General features: G+C 41.2%; 5 protein-coding genes across 5 annotated transcripts; 4 read left to right on the top strand and 1 right to left on the bottom strand.

The window, feature by feature from the left end:
* Positions 1-730: 730 nt before the first annotated feature.
* BDB00DRAFT_930910 (uncharacterized protein) lies at positions 731-1,493 on the bottom strand (the record flags this gene model as incomplete). The annotated part of the gene is made up of 2 exons (XM_053129022.1): positions 731-1,055; positions 1,156-1,493. The coding sequence occupies 2 exons, from the start codon at positions 1,491-1,493 to the stop codon at positions 872-874; spliced, it is 522 nt and encodes a 173-aa protein (XP_052977024.1). The 3' UTR covers positions 731-871.
* A 4,325-nt stretch (positions 1,494-5,818) lies between these two features.
* BDB00DRAFT_768257 (peptidase M24, structural domain-containing protein) lies at positions 5,819-8,537 on the top strand (the record flags this gene model as incomplete). Its single annotated transcript, XM_053119725.1, has 10 exons — positions 5,819-5,895; positions 6,020-6,047; positions 6,165-6,228; positions 6,338-6,483; positions 6,552-6,603; positions 6,689-6,832; positions 6,977-7,341; positions 7,429-7,909; positions 7,999-8,175; positions 8,251-8,537. 10 exons carry the CDS (start codon positions 5,819-5,821, stop codon positions 8,535-8,537), a joined length of 1,821 nt encoding a protein of 606 aa, XP_052977023.1.
* A 2,803-nt stretch (positions 8,538-11,340) lies between these two features.
* Positions 11,341-12,879, top strand: BDB00DRAFT_836019 (nucleophile aminohydrolase). Its single transcript, XM_053124443.1, has 6 exons — positions 11,341-11,479; positions 11,599-11,693; positions 11,827-11,908; positions 12,002-12,157; positions 12,267-12,445; positions 12,546-12,879. The coding sequence occupies exons 1-6, from the start codon at positions 11,404-11,406 to the stop codon at positions 12,696-12,698; spliced, it is 741 nt and encodes a 246-aa protein (XP_052977022.1). The 5' UTR covers positions 11,341-11,403; the 3' UTR covers positions 12,699-12,879.
* A 1,859-nt stretch (positions 12,880-14,738) lies between these two features.
* Positions 14,739-15,275, top strand: BDB00DRAFT_960443 (glutaredoxin; the record flags this gene model as incomplete). The annotated part of the gene is made up of 2 exons (XM_053129711.1): positions 14,739-14,922; positions 15,003-15,275. The coding sequence occupies exons 1-2, from the start codon at positions 14,857-14,859 to the stop codon at positions 15,273-15,275; spliced, it is 339 nt and encodes a 112-aa protein (XP_052977021.1). The 5' UTR covers positions 14,739-14,856.
* Positions 15,276-16,209: 934 nt separating this feature from the next.
* On the top strand, positions 16,210-20,615 carry BDB00DRAFT_979143 (ubiquitin-activating emzyme E1). The gene is made up of 16 exons (XM_053129958.1): positions 16,210-16,371; positions 16,493-16,578; positions 16,674-16,756; positions 16,839-17,080; positions 17,189-17,279; positions 17,353-17,485; positions 17,569-17,666; positions 17,769-18,083; positions 18,157-18,258; positions 18,328-18,564; positions 18,684-18,786; positions 18,870-19,021; positions 19,103-19,216; positions 19,299-19,631; positions 19,715-19,904; positions 19,986-20,615. Exons 1-16 carry the CDS (start codon positions 16,310-16,312, stop codon positions 20,540-20,542), a joined length of 2,898 nt encoding a protein of 965 aa, XP_052977020.1. The 5' UTR covers positions 16,210-16,309; the 3' UTR covers positions 20,543-20,615.

Genomic DNA, 20,615 nt, shown 5'->3' with positions numbered 1-20,615 from the left:
TTTTTCTTCTTTCCCGCCACATCCGAATAAATAAAAATAAACTCCATGTGGCCCAAAGAAGAAAGCAAAATTTATCCGCAGAGGATGATGCCTGGTTATACAGTATAATACAGTATAAAGCATGTATGTTGATTACTGCGTATGCAATTGACGACGTTGGCATAGCATATATCAGACGGATAATTAAGAAAGCCGCATCTCCTTCTCTCTTTTCTGCCTGTTGTATATTCTATTATAACAAATCGTTTAATATGTTGTCGGACACATGCCTCACCCGCTGCTCTTTAAAATTGATGTATACATCAATTCAGTAGAAACTTGAAAAGTTCTCGACCTTTTTTTTTGGCTCAAGATAGAAACGCCAGTAAAGAAGCTCATGTGATATCGTACATTAAGCACTCTGCTGCTAAAAACACATTTGGCAAAAAGTGAATATGCGCTCCTTCATAGTAATGAAATGGACCCTAAAATACGCACTTCAGCATGAAAAAATCGGAACAAGGACCGAACAGCCACCATGCCTAACACAGCCATTATAGACTAAAATTAAACTCGAAAACATAGTATCATGATGTGTGTTGTGTATGTGCACTTCAATCAGACTCAGTTCAACAAAATCGTTGGTTTATTCATGCACAAAAACAATCACTGCATTGGCTTTCGGTTTAAACAGTCCTCAAACATGGCACCAGAATATTTATGAAGAATTAGCCAACATTGCCTGTCAAATTTATTAGTCAGTCATCGATTATTATTGCGTTCACCAATACATCATATTTACCGATGAAATTCATCGCCAACAGTTCGCTGATGTCGATTGAACAATGGCTGTTGAGATGGTCGAGAATCGCTGCGTTCGTGTGCATTAGTTTCAAGTCTTCTTGAACTCTTGACCGTTTTCATTGATTTTCTTTCCAAACACTGGTACTGCCTGCATGGGGGTGAAGATTGCCTTGTTCAAAAGGGCCACATTTTTGGTTGCCTCGCAAGAGTTCTCACCGTCCACCACTGCCACATCTGTGCAATCGAAAACAAACTCCAAAATGGTTGCAAATCTGCGATAGAAAGTCAATTCAGATTCATCAGCTTTCTTCGACCAGTGTTCCAAATTTCCCACGACGTGATCCACGATGAGAAGCAGGATATAGGGCTGACTTTGTTGTAGGCATCTTGTTTTTGATATTTGCCATTTTCTCGTCGATAAAAGCGATGACATCCCAGATATTGTCGCCTACATGAACAATGGCATCGAAAAGGGCACTTAATTCCGGCGATGAACCATCGTAGCTCCAGATTCGATGCCGATATGACGTTGTTGATACAGGCCCACTGATGTTGTGAGAAGAATTCTTGATAGGTACAGTATCTTGCATCGAGGTATTCAGCATGTTGATGAACCTTGAAATCGATAACTCCAACAAAGCTTCTTCGGTCGTTGAGAGCGTGGTTTTTGCCAATTGTTTTGCCAAGATGTGGGCACTTATTTTCATCATTGTGTTGTATCCAACATGTTCAATAACACTTATTCTTTAATCTGTCATTAATGATTGCTGTTATTTCCCTCATAACCTCACTTGTGCGGACATTTCCTTATTCATACACATCTTGGTGAAACACCGATCAGCTATGCTCAGGAAGAAGTTGTCATTATTCGGATCACGTAATTCACATTAGCTACTATCTGAGGCATTTACCCGGATGTACCTTTTACTCACGCATCATACATTACTTAATCCTATATAATTGATTTGTAACATCAATTCATCCGTTCAATGCACACGCTGTGGTAGTTGCCAAGGATAAGCCATTTCTTATAAATAGTGAGAACTTTTGTTATCATAATAAACCAGTTTCAATTCCTTTCAGGTCTCGTTGACTTATTCTGTCTCTTTTGGTTTATTGGATATTACACATTGTCGAAACCATATCCGTGTCGATCACATCCTTTATCTCTACCAACTTCCGTGTTTGTTTCTGGGAAATTGTGGACCCCAAATGCTGAAACCGAACAGAAAAACGGATATCAGAATGTTATGTGTTGTGTTATCAATATGTCATGTGTGGTGTTTACCAATTTATACGTCATGTCATGAACAAAGTGCTCGATATCAAAAGTGCCATCAGAATATAAATTATATTTAAAAAGATATAAAAAAGTTTTAAATTTTTAAAATTAATAAAATATAATATAAAAGGAAAAAATATATAATATAAATAAAAATATTTCTTATTTAAAAGATATTGTAACTCCTAAGAAAATTTGTAATCCTTAAAAATATTTGTAATCTCTATAAATATAAAAGTTTCATAAACTGGCGGAAAATGAGCATACCTTCCTCTAGTCTAGACCTACTGGATCGACGACTAGCTTGACAGAATAGAATTATATATAATTTTGTTATTTATAACAAATATTATTAATATGATTCATTCTCCATCGTCATCATCTTCATCATTTGTGTTTGCATGATCGTTCTCATTTGAGTGATTGGCAGAAGCAGAGACCAAAGGTGAGCAACTCGTCAATCTGCTTGCACAGCTCATCCAGTTCAAGAGGGTTCATCTTATAAGGTGGGCGATTGATGGGATCAGCGTCGCTGTGTCAATTACAAGGCTGACATCCAGACTGGGGGTAAACCAGGGAGCTTGTCTTGGAAAACCTCTGGTATGCTAGGTACAGCTGTTGAACTTTGTCTTAGTGGGATGTTCCCTACTTGTTTTGGTCAAAAGTGAAAACAGGTATGTCTATATCATATTCTGCTTTTTACTAAGATGATTTGATAACAAAGCATAACAACTTACTGACGATATCACTTATGATTACAGGCGTGAAACGTTGTGAGATAACCTAGGCGGATATTTTTGACGCCCAGAATCATCGAGTCGCCAAGCTCTTTACAGTTAATGCCTGTAATTGTTGGATCTGCCACTCGGAAAACTTTTTCCCTCACTGCCTTGCACGGGATCCCAAGATTTAGTGGTTTTTTTTCTTTTTAAATTAAGTTTTTTTAAGAAAAAGCATGTAGTCCTGAACGGTGTAGATAAATGGGAGTGGGATTGGAAGAACGCGTCTTTTTTTCTAGCAAAGCGCAAAGGGGACAAACCCATTTAATCTGCAAACTTGCTTCGCGTTCAGCCATAAATTAGTTCCAATTGATCTAGTCGCTTTACAAGAAAGTGTTCGCTAAATAAAACCGCAGAGGTATTTCATGCCGCAAAAAAAACCTGGGCTGCAAACGAGTTTTGATCGTGGCCCTCAAAACCATACCGTAAATCTGATTGGGCGACCCACAAATCGGTTAGCCCAGAGAATTCACCTTGGTGCAAAAAAGGTGTTGACATGAAAAGTCGGCTTATGGCCAACGTATCTAAACGCGATATCACCAGCGACTCTGCTAGTTCCCAAAAAAAGAAACTGCTACACCCTTCCAAAATTCCTTATTACGTCATCCTCAAGGGCACAAGAGCCTACCAATCACATCATTTCTCCTTTCGCATCTTTTTTGTTTTACCATTTTTTTCGTGACAAGGGAATCTCTGGTCTGCAGCGACATAGCTTAGCAGTGTCAAAGTTATTTCAACCAAGAGTATGCCTCAGGTTACCTGTGGCGACCCAGTGAGTTGGCAATTCAGTGTAAGAGCACCTGCAGCGGTCGCTGTTACGAAACTGTTAAATTTCAGAGTTTAACAGCCCGCTTTACAGTGCGTAACAGCTTAACAGGGCATTTCGTGCAGCGGTTACTGTTACGAAGCTGTTAACTTCACACGTCGTTGGTTTTAATGAAAGCTTTGCCCTTTCTCCTGAGCAGGGGGCAGCGGCAGAAACGTCAGACAGGCGAGTGGCGTTAGAAGTAGCGTTGCTCAATTTGAAGAATACAAACAAAGAATGAAGTGAGATATAGCTTTATTTTTCAAGTCCTTTTTCTCGATTCAAGAGAACATAACAGGTTCTTAACAGCGACCGCTGCAGGTGCTCTAAGGGTATCACCTTTATACGGCTGTCACCGGTAGCGTTTTGCCATGATATAGAATTCAAGGTTTTGATTCTTAGAAGTTCGTAATTCGTCCAAAGCCGATCCCACTTTTCTTACCGGATACGACACTCAATAAATAGGGCTTGAGTTTCAGGATGAAACTGACTTCAGGCAAATCCGATCACCCAACTTTACAACAACAGCCAAATATGTAATTACTGACGTGTCCAACACTACCGAAACTCCTCCCAGTTACCATAACGAAGGAAAAATACCATTGAGTGGTACGATGAAAGGAAACAGACCTTGATTTCATGAACGACTGTATCTTTATTGACGAGCCAGCTTTCCATGTCAACATAGCATGGCCCAAAAAAGGAAGCCGTGCTGTTGTGGTCGTACCCAAGACGAGAGCCAAGACGAGATAACTATTTTGGGCGCTATCTCTCCTTATGGTGTAGTGAACATCAAGGCACGAAGACCAAGGGTACCTGTCGCCTCGAAGAAGAAAAAAACAGCAACGGTGTTCAGTCTGTTGGAAATGCGAAAGCTAAAACAGTGGTGACAGGACACAATGCAAGAAGAATTCCATTGTTATAGACAATGCTCCCATTCACATGAATTCTGATATGTAAGAAGATATACTGAGCAACGCGGTTACGGTTGTGTTTATCTATCAGCTTACTACCCTGAGCTCTATCCAACTGAACAATTTAGGTCTGTGTGTAAAAGCAAACTCAAAAGAGAAGAGCTTTTGCAGGAAGAGACCATGTCATCTATGATTGGGAACGTATGCAACCGAAAACGATATCACGGGGATTCTGTAGATATTCTGATGCTAGATTTGAAGACTGTTAAAATCAATAGCCAAGAGTAAGTAATGATTAAGGAAGTAAACGCCAAAAAGTGCTGTATCCTTATCACTCATTTGGGAAGCAATTCGTACGTACATTCAGTTCAAATAGTTTTCTCAAAAACCCTCATGTAACTAACTGTGTACTTTCCTTGAGATAGCTCTTGAACCTTATCACCATTTCCTTATGTCATCGAATACTAAACCACGCAATCGGTTAGAGGAAAATTGTGTGGTACCCTAAAATACATTGTAGTCAACAAATATGCTAGTCCACCTACATAACCAAGTATCATTGAACAGGATATTAAAATGAAAATTAAACAAGTGATAGACGAGAACACTTCTGGCTGTATACATGTTTCTAGACTGTAAAAACCGCTATAATTAAATGAATTTTACAAAGCGGATGGATATTGTTCAAGCAACAAGTACATACTTCACTATGATGTTTATAAGACCTCATTGGCTGTCGCCTTTTGCTCGAGCGCATACTTTGTAGTCTCCTTCATTGCACGCCGAGCCAATCCAACAGCAGCAGAAGCAACCAACGGGCGTGAGGCTCTCAGCGTTTTTTTTTCTTTCAGAGTAGCAGTAACATCGATCATTAAAATGTCACGCCACAAGCATCCGAAGCACTTTGGCCCATTAACTTTCCAGCGAATGTTTTGCCAGGCGGCACTTGGTGCGACAAAACAGCAAGAATATTACCAAGAACAGAAAAACAACGCTTCATCGGTAAATCCGTGATTTTGTTGAATGCACTATTATTTTAAACCTGCACAGATACACTTTGTCATTTTTTTGTTGAACAGAAAATAACAAGTGCGGCAAGCTATAAATGACCTAATCGAGAACTATGCATAATGTTGCACAAGGTAAGCGTCATGCCAGTCACCGAAAGCACGTAAGACGCAACACCGTATTACTTGCTTTTCTTTCTCAAGGACTTTCTTTTTCTTTCTTCTGTGTTAGTAGACGCATATAAACAATGCCTGTAAACACGGGAGATCGTTTGTCGGCGCTGCGCGCACTCATGAGCTCTGATGAATACAAGATTGATGCTTTGTAAGTTACATCTATTCTTTGTTTGTAATACTTTAGACAAAAAAGAGCAACAGTAACTTTCGACTACTCCTTTCTCTTACAACGCGATTCGGAAAACTCACTGTTGGCTATCTATTTTATAAAGCTTGATTCCATCTGAAGATTCTCACCAGGTTAGTAAGTCATGAAACGTGAAAAAGTTTTTTTTATTCTTGCAGTTGTTGTCTCCGGAAGCCAGGAAAAACGTACTCATTTGAATATGTAACAAACGTGTGTATATATTGACTTAGAGCGAATACATTGCTGACTGTGATAAACGTCGATACTGGATATCTGGTTTCACTGGTTCTGCAGGTATTATACGCGTAATGGGGATGGTGCTGTTTTGTTGGAAGGCAAGACGATGCGGGGGAAGGATATGAAGTATGAAGTTTTTGTTTTTCTCACGCCTTAAGCGGAAAAGGTTATGCCATTGTTTCGACCAAGGAAGCAGCATTGTTCACGGACGGCCGATACTTTTTGCAAGCTTCTGAGCAACTGGATACCAACTGGACCTTGATGAAGCAGGGCTTACCCGGTGTGCCTACGTGGCAAGAATATATTGTCAAGGTAAGGTGGAGATGTGAAGATGGTGTGTGCGGTGTATATCTGCTAACAGTAGTGCGTGGTAAATGCAGAACTTGCCTAGTGGATCGCGCATTGGTGTTGATCCCGCCCTCATCACCGCAGGTAAAGAATATTCCTTGGTTTCCAACAGAAATAATTGTAACGCATGATATTTGGCATTATTGATGATGTATTTGCTGCTATATAGCGGATGCACGACTTCTTTCCGAGTCCCTGAAAACAGTCGACTCGTCTCTTGTCCCTGTCCACGAAAACCCCGTTGACAAGGCATGGGCTGATCGACCAGCTGCTCCTCAAGACGTTGTAATCAGCCATCCAATCAAGTTTGCTGGTAATGTCAATATAAGGAATATTCTTCTTGTTTTGGTTTGGAGGCGGGGCGGAGAAGCAGGGCGGACACCAAGAGAGTTGGAACGAGAAAAAAAATCCGTAACATTATATCATCCACACTCACACATATAACAATTCATATCAGGCAAATCACACGTAGACAAGCTGGACGATGTGCGCAAGTATATCCAGGGCAAGGATGCCTTTGGTGTGGTTGTCTCGGCTTTGGATGAAGTAGCATGGTTGTTCAACTTGCGTGGTTCGGATGTCGAGTGCAACCCTGTCTTTTACTCGTACGCTATTGTTTCCTTGTCCGACGCCATCCTCTATGTGAATCCTAGCAAGATCACCGAAGAAGTCCGTCAGCATCTTGGCGACCTCGTTACTTTGAAGCCCTACACCGCAGTGTTTGAGGACCTGAAGCAGATCGGTGACAAATTGAGCGTCACTGCCAAGAAACTAATCACCAACAGCAAGACTAGCTTGGCTGTCGAAGTTGCCGCCGGCCAGGTATAGCAGATATATAGTGGAGGCAGGAAAAAAGAGAGAGGTATAATTAATCCTTCATCATCTAACGCTTTTTTTTTTTTCAAAAAGACCAATGTCCAAGAAGAGCGTTCCTTCATTAACGATGCCAAGGCCATCAAGAACGAGGCCGAATTGAAGGGCATGCGCGAATGCCATTTGCGCGACGGTGCTGCACTTGTACATTACTTTGCATGGCTTGAAAAACAACTCAAGGCGGGTGTTACATTGGATGAAGTCGATGGCGCGGACCGTTTGGAGAAATTCCGTGCTGAACAAGCTGACTATGTCGGTTTGTCGTTTGATACCATCTCTTCCACTGGATCAAATGGTGCCATCATCCACTACAAGCCGGAAAAGGGAACATGCAAAACGATTGACATCAACCAGATCTATCTTTGCGATTCTGGAGGTCAATACAAGGACGGAACCACTGATGTCACTAGAACCTATCATTTCACCCAGCCTACGGATTATGAAAAGCGATGCTTCACTCGTGTGCTTCAGGGGCACATTGCCATTGATGCTGCTGTGTTCCCTCAAGGCACTTCAGGTAATTACTTTATATGGCTGGGATCCATGGTATGAGAAAAGTGAGTAAACGTGTTGATACACATGGTGCATATCTGTATGGTTTTATAGGTTATCTGTTGGATCCATTTGCCCGCCAAGCGCTCTGGAAGGATGGTCTTGATTTCCGTCACGGCACTGGTCACGGTGTTGGTTCGTATCTGAACGTGCACGAAGGTCCTCAGGGCATCGGTGTTCGCATTGCTTACAATGACACTCCCTTCTCGGCTGGCATGACCGTAACAGATGGTAAGTTATAGAAGTAACCATCAATGGAACAACTGTCATTATTCACAAAACATTAAACACGTTCAAATGGATTAGAACCGGGCTATTATGAGGATGGCAAATTCGGTATCCGTATCGAAAACACATTGATTGTGCGTCAAGCTCAAACACAACACAACTTTGGCGAACGCGGCTATCTCGGATTCGAGCATGTCACTCTGGTACCCATGGGTTTGAATCTGATTGATGTGGATTTGTTGTCGCCTGCTGAAAAGAAGTGGGTCAACGATTACCATGCCGAATGCTTGCAAAAGATTGGTCCTCTTGTTGCAAACGATCCGGATGCCGTTGCTTGGTTGAAGCGAGAAACCACCCCCATCTAAATAAAAGAAGTTAAGAAGTAATTGATCCCTATCGGCTCTTGAGCTTTGTTTTCTTAAAAATAATATCACTTTGATGCTTCACTTGTGTTTGTAAACATGTACTTGAGATGATGATACTTGGTAATATGACACACAGCAGGTGCACCATATACAATTCTGACACCTGCACTCAGAATATCAGCTCTGTAACCAAGCAACCTGTTGTCCATAGTCACAAACAGTTATGATGTTGGGCGTGCAGAGTTTTGCTTGTATTATCAGTTATGTATATACCCGGCTTACTGAAATGGTGCGCCACAAAACGTATCGTGCCTGTGATAATTGTCAGTGTTTATTAGTGTTGATCCGACTCAATTGATATCTTCATAAATTGGTCATGTTTAAAAATTGGTGTACTATACTGTGGCCAAACACAGCGCACAAGGATTATGTATCACTTATGATTTACAATACTACTGTATTTGTCTCAAAGATTAATACCATTAGCTCTACTCTGTGGATTACGAACAGAAAAATTGTTATCGTCGATCACTACATTTACGGTGTTGGCAGGCTATACAATAACCATTGCACATGATTCAGCTCAACCAAAGTGAAGAGCGCCCGCTCCGGTGCTGATTGTGCCTATAATAATGCATATATAATGAGTAAATTGCTTTGATTGTTGAAAGAATAACCAAATGCCCTTAACAATGAGCTAATGGTTCAAAGCACAACCAAACACTAGTATGGATTCTTGGTGAATTTTTATGATAGTAAGAAAATTACAGAGACTCTTTACACTAATGTGGTAGCATTAGTAGTTATAGTAACAACGGAAATACAGCTAGTGTCTTTATGATAAATTAACAATGGCATATCTGTCACTGCCCCTCTACCTCATTACCGTTAATTCAATGGTTCAAATTCATCGGTATGGGCATACCAATTGGACCCAAACCTTCGTCGTCTTGCCAACAAGAATTTGACCAAGTAATTTCCGATTTAACATCTTAACAGTTCAGGCAAGAAAACCAGGGTACATCGTCTCAAAAACACAGCGAAGTGAGTTCCGCTTCGTCGTTTCGTAATGTTACTACTACGACAGAGCGCCAATGAAGTCCTAATCCTCGTCACCTGCTCCTCGTAATATATCTTCTTTACATCAGTCCGTGCGACTACGACAGCATTATCCTTACCCATTAAGTTATCATCATCAAAGATACCGTTTGCCTTCGGAGCTATGACCGGACCAACTCCGTCTGCGAACACAATGTGAATGTCGACGCACGGATCCATGCTATCTGCAACAACAACACCATCAGCAGCAACAATTGGTCATACAACAAGACCTTTGGATTCGCGCACGAACGAGGTGTTCCTCATCGTCCTCTGACAAAAAACAATCAAACCGTTCGCCTCGGCCTTGCGGAAGTAGGAAACGACGATAAGGACGACAAAATTAGATCCGTCGGGTTCACGCATCTTTGAGATAAACCTTCTCATACATCGAAGAGGGACAAAGAGTACCTCAGCTTCAAAAAGATGGTGTGAATAAAGAACAACCGCCTCATGTTCGTAATAACTAATTGTTCGACGTCTTCGTCTTCGTCTTCAGACAAGAATCCTCACAATATCAATTTTGCTGCAAGCGAAGGAGAAAAACATTTGTACAACATGGAATTCACAACAAGTAGGTAAGTAATAACGAAGAGTCCTATTTCTGTGGAAAATAGTGATGTATAAACTATTATGTTTTGGTAAGGAACAGCATATGCACTGCCGACTACCTTCCTCATTGTTATAATTCCTATTATGTAAAAGGCCAGTCCTTCTTCATAATCCATCATATATGCCCAATTCTGCTTTTAACTCAGAAACTTTCGACAGGCGTTAAACATAAACATGAATACGGTAATCAAGGAAGTGACACTGATAAAGAGCGGCAACAAGAACAAGAGGGGACAGCATCCAGCCTGCCTCAACCTTCGACGTTCCCAGCTCCGAGAGTCAGCAGTGGAGGAGGGTAGGACTAGTTGGCTCTAATGTGTTGTTGTTGCACACATTTTACATGAAAGCGCTTTGTATATTCACAAAATATGGTAAAAGCAATAATCATATCAGCCACTGGGGCTATTCATTGCCTTCATTAATATGTATACTATCCATCGATCCCACCATTAGCACAACTACAAACCTACAAATACACAGTTTCTGAGCACTCCTTTATCAGCTTAGTATCTCGTTACTTGTTCGCATTAATTCGGTTACTGTGTACGAATAAGTGGAAAAAAAACTCAAGTTTAACCAACTGTGCTTGTAGCAACAAAAAGGAGTACCGGTAGAAAAGAAGGATCGCTGTTTGTCTTGACAACGTGCATGAATGTCATATTAAAATTCTCGAGCCAAACATACGTTGCCTATGTGTCATATAATATGTTGATGGAGCTTGTTATTTCTCGGCGACAGATAGTTACAACAATACAGCGCACGCATTGTAGCATAAATATCATCATAAGCGTAATATTGACCAAATACAATCCTAACCCACGCACCAAATAAATCTTTAATTTAAACAATGATGAACAAAAAAATAGAAGCAGTATATCTGTTTTGACTATCCACTTCATCGCATTGAAGCCTTAAAGAAGATGCTGTACAGCTTCACGTCTTCTCCACACAACAAGCATGAAAGTCTAAAATCGGAAACTCAGCTTTTCAAATCAGGTTTCGCAATGAAGAGAGGCGTGGGTGACGTTGCTGCAGTGGCCTAAAATCGGTGCAAGTTGATTGCGTGTCGGAGCGGGACAGAAAAGGACGTATACGCGTATTCCCACTTCATTTTGTTCCTGTAACTGACACACTACAACTATTACAACCTGTAAAAATGAGTCGTGGATCCAGTGCTGGTTACGATCGTCACATTACTATCTTTTCGCCTGAAGGTCGATTATATCAAGTTGGTATGTGTCTTTTGTGTATATATACGCATACTTTTACCTCACCGTATAAACAAAAAGCGAGAAAGACACCTCTCAAGATTAGACGGAAAGGAGCTGATTCAAGATAAAAATATCTTTAGAATATGCTTTCAAGGCCATTTCAAATGCTGGCATTACTTCGGTTGGTGTACGAGGCAGTGAAGGCTGTGTAATTGTCACGCAAAAGAAAGTTCCCGTAAGCATCCCACTACCATTCCACTTTTCTTCATTCAAGACGCACGAACACAAAAATAAGAGCACAGTGTTGCTGACAGTTTGTGCACGTATGTAATTGAACTCTTTTGTTTCCTTTCCTCTCCTTCTACTAGGATAAATTACTCGATGCTTCGACCATCACGCACATTTTCCAGTTGACACCAAAGATCGGCTGTGTAATGACCGGCATGACGGGTAACACACATAATATATATGCGATGCGAAAAACGTAGCTGGAAAAGGTGCAGGAATTGACACACGCAAATATATGTATATTTACATATCTAGCCGACGCACGCGCACAAGTTACCAGAGCACGTCAAGAAGCTGCTGAATTCCGATACAAGTATGGCTATGAAATCCCAACGGATATGCTGGCGAAGCGTGTTGCCAACATCAACCAAGTGTATACGCAACAAGCTGCCATGCGACCACTGGGTGTCTGTAAGTGTTACTTGAACTGCGGATTGATAAAGCGATTACATATATTGGTATACGAGAAACGTGTAATAGGAAACTGCTGACACCGTATCTTTTTATACACAAACTTTAGCAATGATTCTGATCGGCCATGACGACGAATGGGGACCGCAGTTGTACAAGTGTGACCCTGCTGGTTACTATGTGGGCTACAAAGCAACTGCAGCAGGAGCAAAACAACAAGAATCATTGAATCATCTTGAAAAGAAATTGAAAAAGAACCCATCATTGAATATGGAGGATACCATTGAGGTAAGAATTTCAGTGGAAGGAAGACGAAAATAATGGATGCTTATGATGGATTTCTATTCACTAATGTGCGAAAACTATATATGAACCTACTTCAAAAAAGTTGGCAATCACGACATTGTCGACTGTGCTGGCTGTGGATTTCAAGGCGAGCGAAATTGAAGTTGGTTTGGTGACAAAGGACAAGTCAGACTTCCATACGCTTTCTGTGGACGAGATCGAGGAGCATCTGCAGAGAATCGTAGAAAAGGACTAAACATCTAATAAAATCAACGGCGACCAAGGAGAGCTCCTCGATTTTTTATCCCCCCCATCCAACAACAGGACTTGCAGGGTTTGCATTTTGAATTTATTAAAGTGATCATCTACATATCAATGAGTACATTACAAGGCGGGCCTACTTTCAAAACTAAAAGGCCATGCAGAGGAAGGTGGTGCGGCTTTTTGTATACAATGGGGAAGCTATAGTTTTCGTTTCTGATGTTTTATCATGCTTCTTTGGCGGCTAATTTTTTTTTAGCTTGCGCTGTCACCATATGTTTTTATGCGCGCTCCAGTTTATTTATTGACAGCGTGCGTGACGCATTTTATGGTTTAATCGTCATAAACTGCTCTGAACAGGCTTCGACTTATGCTTCGCAAGTGCTTGGATGAAATGGAAGATGCTGTTGCTTTCTAGCTTTCAAATTCCTTCCTGTAAACCTAAGTGTTTCCGCTAAAAAGGCTATTATGCCTACGGCTATTACGCCTTTCTCATCACACCCGCCAATGATTGACACGCGAACACAGCAGAAAAGGACCAAACAATGTTACCCAAGGCCCCTATTGCTTTATTTCTTGTCGTTATAGACTTGTTTACTTTTCACGGATGTATACACTTTACTAAATACACACATTTGTATCGTCTTTTCTCTTTTTTAAACGTTGGTTAAGGCGAGCATCTAATTAGCTGTGTCGTAAAAGCCCTTGATTTTTCTTCCCTTGACTGCTATTCAGGGTATTACGCGTGTTAGGCATTATTATTCCACAAAGATGACAGGAGTGCAGCATTGGAACCGTTGGTGCTCGATTCATCCTTCCGTACCAGGTCATCAATCGCTCTTCTCCCTGACTTTCGTAATATATCACAACCACTACTATTTCCATGTGCTGCTGTTATCTCGTCACCCCTTTCGCGCTTATCTTCAAGTATGGTTTCTCGTGATAGGGCACTGGAGCGTACATCTTTGGAGCATAATAGACAAACATAAAAGAACCATCTGTCACAATTAGCAGAGATCTCAGAGAGAAAGATAGAAAGCTAAATACGTATTATCACGTACATTAATACGAGTATCATCGTAATTTGTGTATGTAGAACCATAATCTTAACGAGAAAACGAATAGAAACGGAAACATTTATGTGAATAGTCATCTTTATGCGAGCTCCTGCTTCTTTGGCAAGTTAGCCAATTTTAACCTTGAATTCCTAAATTTACAGTTACTGTTTTTTAAAGTGTCGTGCCGTTGGCCATCAGATCATCATATATTACTTGTATCTTTTTGGGTATATCATCTTGGCAGATATATATTTCTTCCTGCCCTGATACTGATAACTTTGCCCATTTTCTTTATAATGGATGCTGACGGGATCGTAGAATTGGCCACGAGTGTCTGGTTTTCTGCTGTTGCTGACAGGATCTTGGATTGCACCAAGGATGTCCGGATTCTTTGTGTTGCGAACGGGGTCGCCATGAAAACTGCATATAGTAGTATTCGCTGCGGTCTTAGTGTTGCTGATAAACAATGAAGCCACCCAACGTATCTGGAGCTTTGGTGGTGCGGGTATGATCACTCTCGAACTTTAAGCTTGCTGGTTTGAAACCATCGGCCTGTAAATCCTTTCTTTCCTAGTTTTTCGAGCCACCATTGGGCGCGTCAACAGTATCGACAGGTTGGACAGGATGATAGCCATGCCGAAGTTTAATGATAAAACGACGTATGGATTGTATAGCTGGATATCAGTGCAGGGGCGGGTAAAAGCATACACCTTCATATGTTATATGGCAAGATCCGTTATCCGACTGACCGGGTACTCTTTCTGAAAGCAGTCTTCTTTATGCCGTTCTTTGGCATTCTGAGATCAACCATAAACCTGGTGCGGAACCATTCGGTGACTTAGAAGCCAGTGCTTTGTCCATTCCCTTCTCTCGATAAAGCGTGGTATGATGCAAATGTTACCATTTAAAGAGAAAAGCAGAATAATTTGTAAGCAAACAGATCTGGTTCGAGCGGCATTGCTTGCGTGATTGGGAGAGCCCGTGTCACCATTGGATGACATTTCTCTCCTGCTGGCCGGGACTATAAAAATATACTGAAACCCGTTCCTGAAGGTTTATAGTTTCTCTTTATTTATCCCACATACACTCATAATAATGTCGGCCATTGCTCAAGGAATCAAAGAATTAGTGAAAAAGTCTATCGCCGAAAACCCTGTCATGGTGAGTTTCTACCAAAAATCACATTTCCACTGGACTTCAGAAAGAATTCATTTTACTAATTTTCATTGTCTCAATTATAGGTTTTCAGCAAGAGCTATTGCCCTTATTGCACAGGTGCAAAAGATCTATTCGACGATCTCTCGGTAAACTACAAGGCACTTGAACTCGATATTCGGGACGACGGTCCCGATGTACAAAAGGCACTTTTTGACCTGACCGGACAAAAGACAGTGCCCAACGTATTTGTCAATAGCAAACACATTGGTGGTTACAGTGAACTTGACGAAGCATACAAGAGTGGCAAGCTTGAGGCTCTTCTCAAGGAAGCTGGTATCAAGCAATCGAAATTGTAATGTGAAAAAGAATGATTTCTTGTGTAAACATAGCTTTATAAGAAGCATCTGCTTCCTCCCTTGTCCCTTTCTCGTATAGACACAATGTACTGTAGACATTACTTTGATCTCCCTCTCCCTCTATTCGCAACTCTATATCATTTGGTCTCATCTCCATGTCACAAAATAAACCACATTCATCAAACATTACGTCAAATTCTTGGGGGATAAGAGATGAGGCAAGGGAACAACTAGCATTTCATCACCTGGGGATGAGAGCAGGTGTACTTTTTCATTTTGCTTGTAGAAAAATACGAATCAGAACAAAACAGGTCTCTCAAACTTGACTATCATCAAAAACAGCACTTGCCTCTTGGTCAGAAAAGCTTATAATTTTTGGCATATCACTCTGGTATTCTAAGCAGTTGTATCTTGGCGTTGCCTGTTATACATTTAAATACGAAGTAGCTCAAGGTGCGTATCATATGCACCAAGGCATTCACCACTATATGCTTCCAAATGCGACTTGTGATTCATCAGAAGCTTTTTTCAAATGTTTTTTTTACGAAGAGGATATCAAGTTCAGAATTTTGCGTATCTTTTCTTATCGCCAAGCACTTTTTTGCTGTTTCGGTTTCCTAGAAACTTCGGTTTGTCAATTAAAAGCATACCTTGACCGTATTAGCGGGCCTCTTAAGCGCACAACATTAGAGTGTGTTGTACGCATTTACCCAGGAGCAATCGTAGCACACCAGTACGCCCGCTGGTATGGGAATAATTTAGCAGTATTATAAAAGAGCTGATCCCCATTTGTATCGTATGTATGATGATCGTCATGTGTTGGCTGGAACATTGATATAGGGCACAAGCCATCATCACTAAGCTATTAATAATGGAACCTTTTCGAAAATCTTCGATTCAAGAACGCAAGTAATGCGACTGAGCGCCAAATTTAAACCCAATTCGTTCCAAGTGACGCGCGTTGAGGCGTTTAAGAAAAACTGCGGAACGGGCTCGTGCTCCTCTTTTTCTTTCTCGTCTATCTTTCTGCAAAAATGTCAAAAATGAATGTTGACTCAGACAATACCATTGACGAGGGCTTGTACTCTCGCCAGCTGTAAGTATTGTAAACGATGCACTGCATCTGACCTATAGATTCCTTCAGCCTTACTATTTTCTCTTTCTCAATTTATTTTAACCATTAAACCATACGTTCTTGTATACCACGACACCCACAGTTACGTGCTTGGCCATGAAGCCATGAAGAAAATGAGCGTTGCCCACGTACTCGTTATTGGTCTCAAGGGCCTCGGTGTCGAAATTGGTAAATTTAGAAAAATACGGGCATATATTTTTCATCCTGATTAATAAGAAATGGCGCTTGCTTACACATAAACTAAAACTATTCTTGTTTCCCAGCCAAAAACGTTATTCTCGCTGGTGTAAAGAGTGTCACCCTGTACGATAAGACACCCGCTTCTATTTCTGATTTATCTGCACAGGTAGCGTACTTTGTAGTATTGTTAATTAACAGAAAACAGAAAGTAGCAGCTCTTATTAATATTGCTCTGTTTTCTTTTTTAGTTTTATTTGAGACCTGACGAAGTGGGTCAGGAGCGTGCTAAGGTGTCACAGCCAAGACTTGCAGAACTCAACCAGTACGTTCCTGTCAAGGTTTTGGAGGGTGATTTGACGGAGGAAACATTGAAACAGTTCAAGGTTGTTGTCGCAACAGAAATGAACCTTAGCAAGCAGCTCGAGATCTCAGAAATTTGTCACGCCAACAATATTCACTTTATTTCTACCGAAGTCCGCGGTTTGTTCGGGTAAGCATGGGCAATTTTAAAGCGAACTTTCCAACACCCCTCGGGTGCTGAGCTTGAGTACTCATCTGTATCTAATCGCGGTTTTCCTTTTGACTTTGTACATTATAGTCGCATCTTCAACGATTTCGGCAAACAGTTTGAGGTTATTGATGCAACCGGTGAAGAGCCTTTGACTGGCATGGTTGCTGCCATCACCAGCGTAAGAAAAACGAGTCATTCTTAGTGAAAGATGGAAGAAAGAAACGTTTATGTATTAAAACGCGTATTTTTAGGATGCCGAGGGTGTCGTTACCTGCTTGGACGAAACGCGACATGGTTTTGAAGATGGCGATTACGTTACATTCACCGAAGTTCAGGGCATGCCTGAATTAAACGCCTCCGCACCCAGAAAGGTCAAGGTTTTGGGTATGTTGTTATTGATCTATATTATGCTTGAGATTGGTTGTCAATTAGAAAGATTCAGAAAGACTTAAATCAACTTATCATAGGCCCTTATACCTTCAGCATTGGTGACACGTCCGGAATGGGCGAGTACAAGACCGGTGGTCTCTTCACTCAAGCCAAACTTCCTAAATACGTCGACTTTGTAAGTTTTCTTAAAGTCAAAAACATTTCGTGCATGTGGGCAAAGAAAAAAGTGAATCTTCAGGCACGCTAAGACATACTGAACTGTTATTGGTTTTAATAGTTGTCCTTCAAGGAATCATTGAGCAAGCCCGAATTTTTAATTTCTGACTTTGCCAAATTTGATCGCCCTATCCAATTGCATCTTGGCTTCCAAGCTCTCCATCAGTTTGTTGAAAAGAACGGACGTTACCCCAAGCCCCGCAACGAACAGGATGCTTCGGAAATTTTCGAACTGACAAAGGCTCTCGTAGATACCGTCGAAGATAAGCCTGAACTCGACGAAAAGGTTATTAAGGAATTGGCATATCAATCAGCTGGTGAAATTTCGCCCATGGTTGCTGTCTACGGTGGTCTTGGTGCCCAGGAAGTTCTCAAGGTAATACAAAGATAGCTCTTCAGTAAGGTATTTGTGAGAATAGGTCTGATCGTGCTTTTATAATTAATACTAGGCTGTCAGTGGCAAGTTCAACCCTATTCATCAGTATATGTACTTGGATGCATTGGAAGCCTTACCGACAAGTGTCAAGCTTTCTGAGGAATTGTGTGCTCCAGTAAGTGTATCAGTATTTTCTGCGTCAATATTATATGTACTCAATGACTATGTCTTGCGCATACTATAGTCCGGATCTCGTTATGATGGTCAAATTGCAGTGTTCGGCAGAGAATTCCAGGAAAAGATTGCGAACACCAAGGAGTTCCTTGTCGGTGCCGGTGCGATTGGTTGTGAAATGTTGAAGAACTGGGCCATGATGGGTCTTGGTTCAGGTCCAGAGGGTGCCTTGTACATCACTGATATGGATACCATTGAGAAGAGTAACTTAAACAGACAGTTTTTGTTCAGACCCGCAGATGTTGGTGTAAGTATGAATACTAAGTTGGTCAACTAGCCAATGTGTGCCATTTTTTAGTGTGAAGACAAAACTTATAACCAACGGCTTTAACAATGTTGCTCTGTTTTTGTCACTTGTTTATATAGCAATTGAAATCGCAAACTGCCTCCAAGGCTGTAACAGCCATGAATCCTGATTTGACCGATAAAATTACCGTCTACCAAGAACGTGTCGGCCCTGACACTGAAAGTAAGTCCAGTGTTATATAATATAAACCGCCTACGGTTATTTTTCTATGGATACACACTTATTAATGTTCCTCATTTGTTTAGACATTTACAACGATGATTTCTTTGGTGCATTGTCTGGTGTAACCAATGCTTTGGATAACGTAGAAGCACGTAAATATATGGATAGACGATGCGTCTACTACCACAAGCCTCTGTTAGAGTCCGGAACCTTGGGCACAAAGGGTAACACACAGGTATGTCAATTGGTTTATAGAGGCTATCCAGATGGCTGTGGCAACTCAGAGAAACAAGACTAACAGTAAGCGCTGCTATAGGTTGTAATCCCCTTCTTGACCGAATCATACTCCTCTTCCCAAGATCCACCAGAGAAGGCTATCCCTATCTGTACGCTCAAGAACTTCCCCAACGCCATCGAGCACACCATCCAGGTACTTTATACAGGAGAAATTAGATTTTTTATTTATACTTTGAGGAACGATCATACTAATGAAGTTTTGCATCTTCAAATAGTGGGCTCGCGATTTGTTCGAAGGCTACTTCAAACAGCCAGCAGAAAACGTCAACTTGTACCTGACTCAACCCAACTTTGTCGAGACTACGATGAAGCAGGGTGGCAACCAAAAGGAAACCCTGGACACTGTATACAACTTCTTGGTTGCTGAAAAGCCTATTTCATTCTCGCAGTGCGTTGCATGGGCAAGACTCAAGTTTGAAGAGATTTACCACAACAATATCATGCAATTACTCTTCAACTTCCCCAAGGATTCGGTCACATCCACTGGTCAACCCTTCTGGTCTGGTCCAAAGCGCGCACCTGAGCCTATTCAGTTTGATCCCAAGAACGTAAGTGCCTGTCAACAAGAATCATAACGAGTAAAACATTACATTTGTATATTGATCATGCTTGTTATAAAATAACATGTTAGCCTATTCACATGGACTTCGTTGTATACGGTGCCAACTTACACGCATTCAACTATGGACTGAAGGGTGAGACGGATCGTGATTACTTCTATAAGGAGTTAGAGAACGTCATTGTACCAGAGTTCAAGCCTAAGGAAGGTGTTAAGATTCAGGTGCAAGAAAATGAGAACATGGATCAGGATAACGGTGGAGGTAAAGTACTTATATATATCGATGCACAATGCCTGGTGTCAAATATTTACTATGCAATGCTTACAAAAAACTTCCTAATAGATTCTTTGGATGAAACTGCCAACAAGCTGCCAGAAGCTTCCACTTTCGCCGGCTTTCGCCTGTCGCCTTGCGAATTCGAAAAGGATGACGATTCCAACTTCCATATCGACTTTATTACAGCTGCATCCAACTTGCGTGCTATCAACTACGGCATTAACCCTGCCGATCGTCACAAGACCAAGTTCATTGCTGGCAAGATCATTCCTGCCATTGCTACTACCACTGCGATGGTAACTGGTTTGGTGTGTCTTGAGCTGTACAAGATCATTGACGGCAAGAAGTCTTTGGAAGATTATAAGAACGGTTTCGTCAACTTGGCTCTGCCATTCTTCGGTTTCTCTGAACCCATTAGTGCTCCCGAACTCGAATATGATGGCAAAAAGTTCACACTGTGGGACCGTTTCGATATTGACCGGGATTTGACACTTCAAGAGTTCATTGAGTACTTTGAAAAGGAGCACAACTTGGAGGTTACCATGGTATCCTCTGGTGTATCCATGCTCTACTCATTCTTCATGGCCAAGAAGAAGGCAGAGGAGCGTTTGAAGATGAAGTAAGTTTCTAAAGATCTTAAAAAATAAAAAGAGGAGGGACAGGGAGAGACATCGATTATTCTAATCACGAACAAAA

Source organism: Zychaea mexicana, assembly GCF_025766255.1.
Source record: "Zychaea mexicana strain RSA 1403 chromosome Unknown BDB00scaffold_66, whole genome shotgun sequence".
In the NCBI taxonomy this organism is placed as follows: Eukaryota; Fungi; Mucoromycota; class Mucoromycetes; order Mucorales; family Lichtheimiaceae; genus Zychaea; species Zychaea mexicana.
This window is presented reverse-complemented; position numbering and strand designations above follow the sequence as displayed.

Bases quoted from the DNA above. Each gene is read 5' to 3' on its own strand.
- BDB00DRAFT_836019 (XM_053124443.1), top strand. From the start codon at position 11,404: ATGAGTCGTGGATCCAGTGCTGGTTACGATCGTCACATTACTATCTTT. The intron at 12,158-12,266 runs GTAAGTGTTACT...CACAAACTTTAG, and splicing joins CATGCGACCACTGGGTGTCT to CAATGATTCTGATCGGCCAT. The intron at 12,446-12,545 runs GTAAGAATTTCA...ACTTCAAAAAAG, and splicing joins ATATGGAGGATACCATTGAG to TTGGCAATCACGACATTGTC.
- BDB00DRAFT_979143 (XM_053129958.1), top strand. From the start codon at position 16,310: ATGTCAAAAATGAATGTTGACTCAGACAATACCATTGACGAGGGCTTG. The intron at 17,280-17,352 runs GTAAGAAAAACG...GCGTATTTTTAG, and splicing joins TGGTTGCTGCCATCACCAGC to GATGCCGAGGGTGTCGTTAC. The intron at 17,667-17,768 runs GTAAGTTTTCTT...TGGTTTTAATAG, and splicing joins TTCCTAAATACGTCGACTTT to TTGTCCTTCAAGGAATCATT.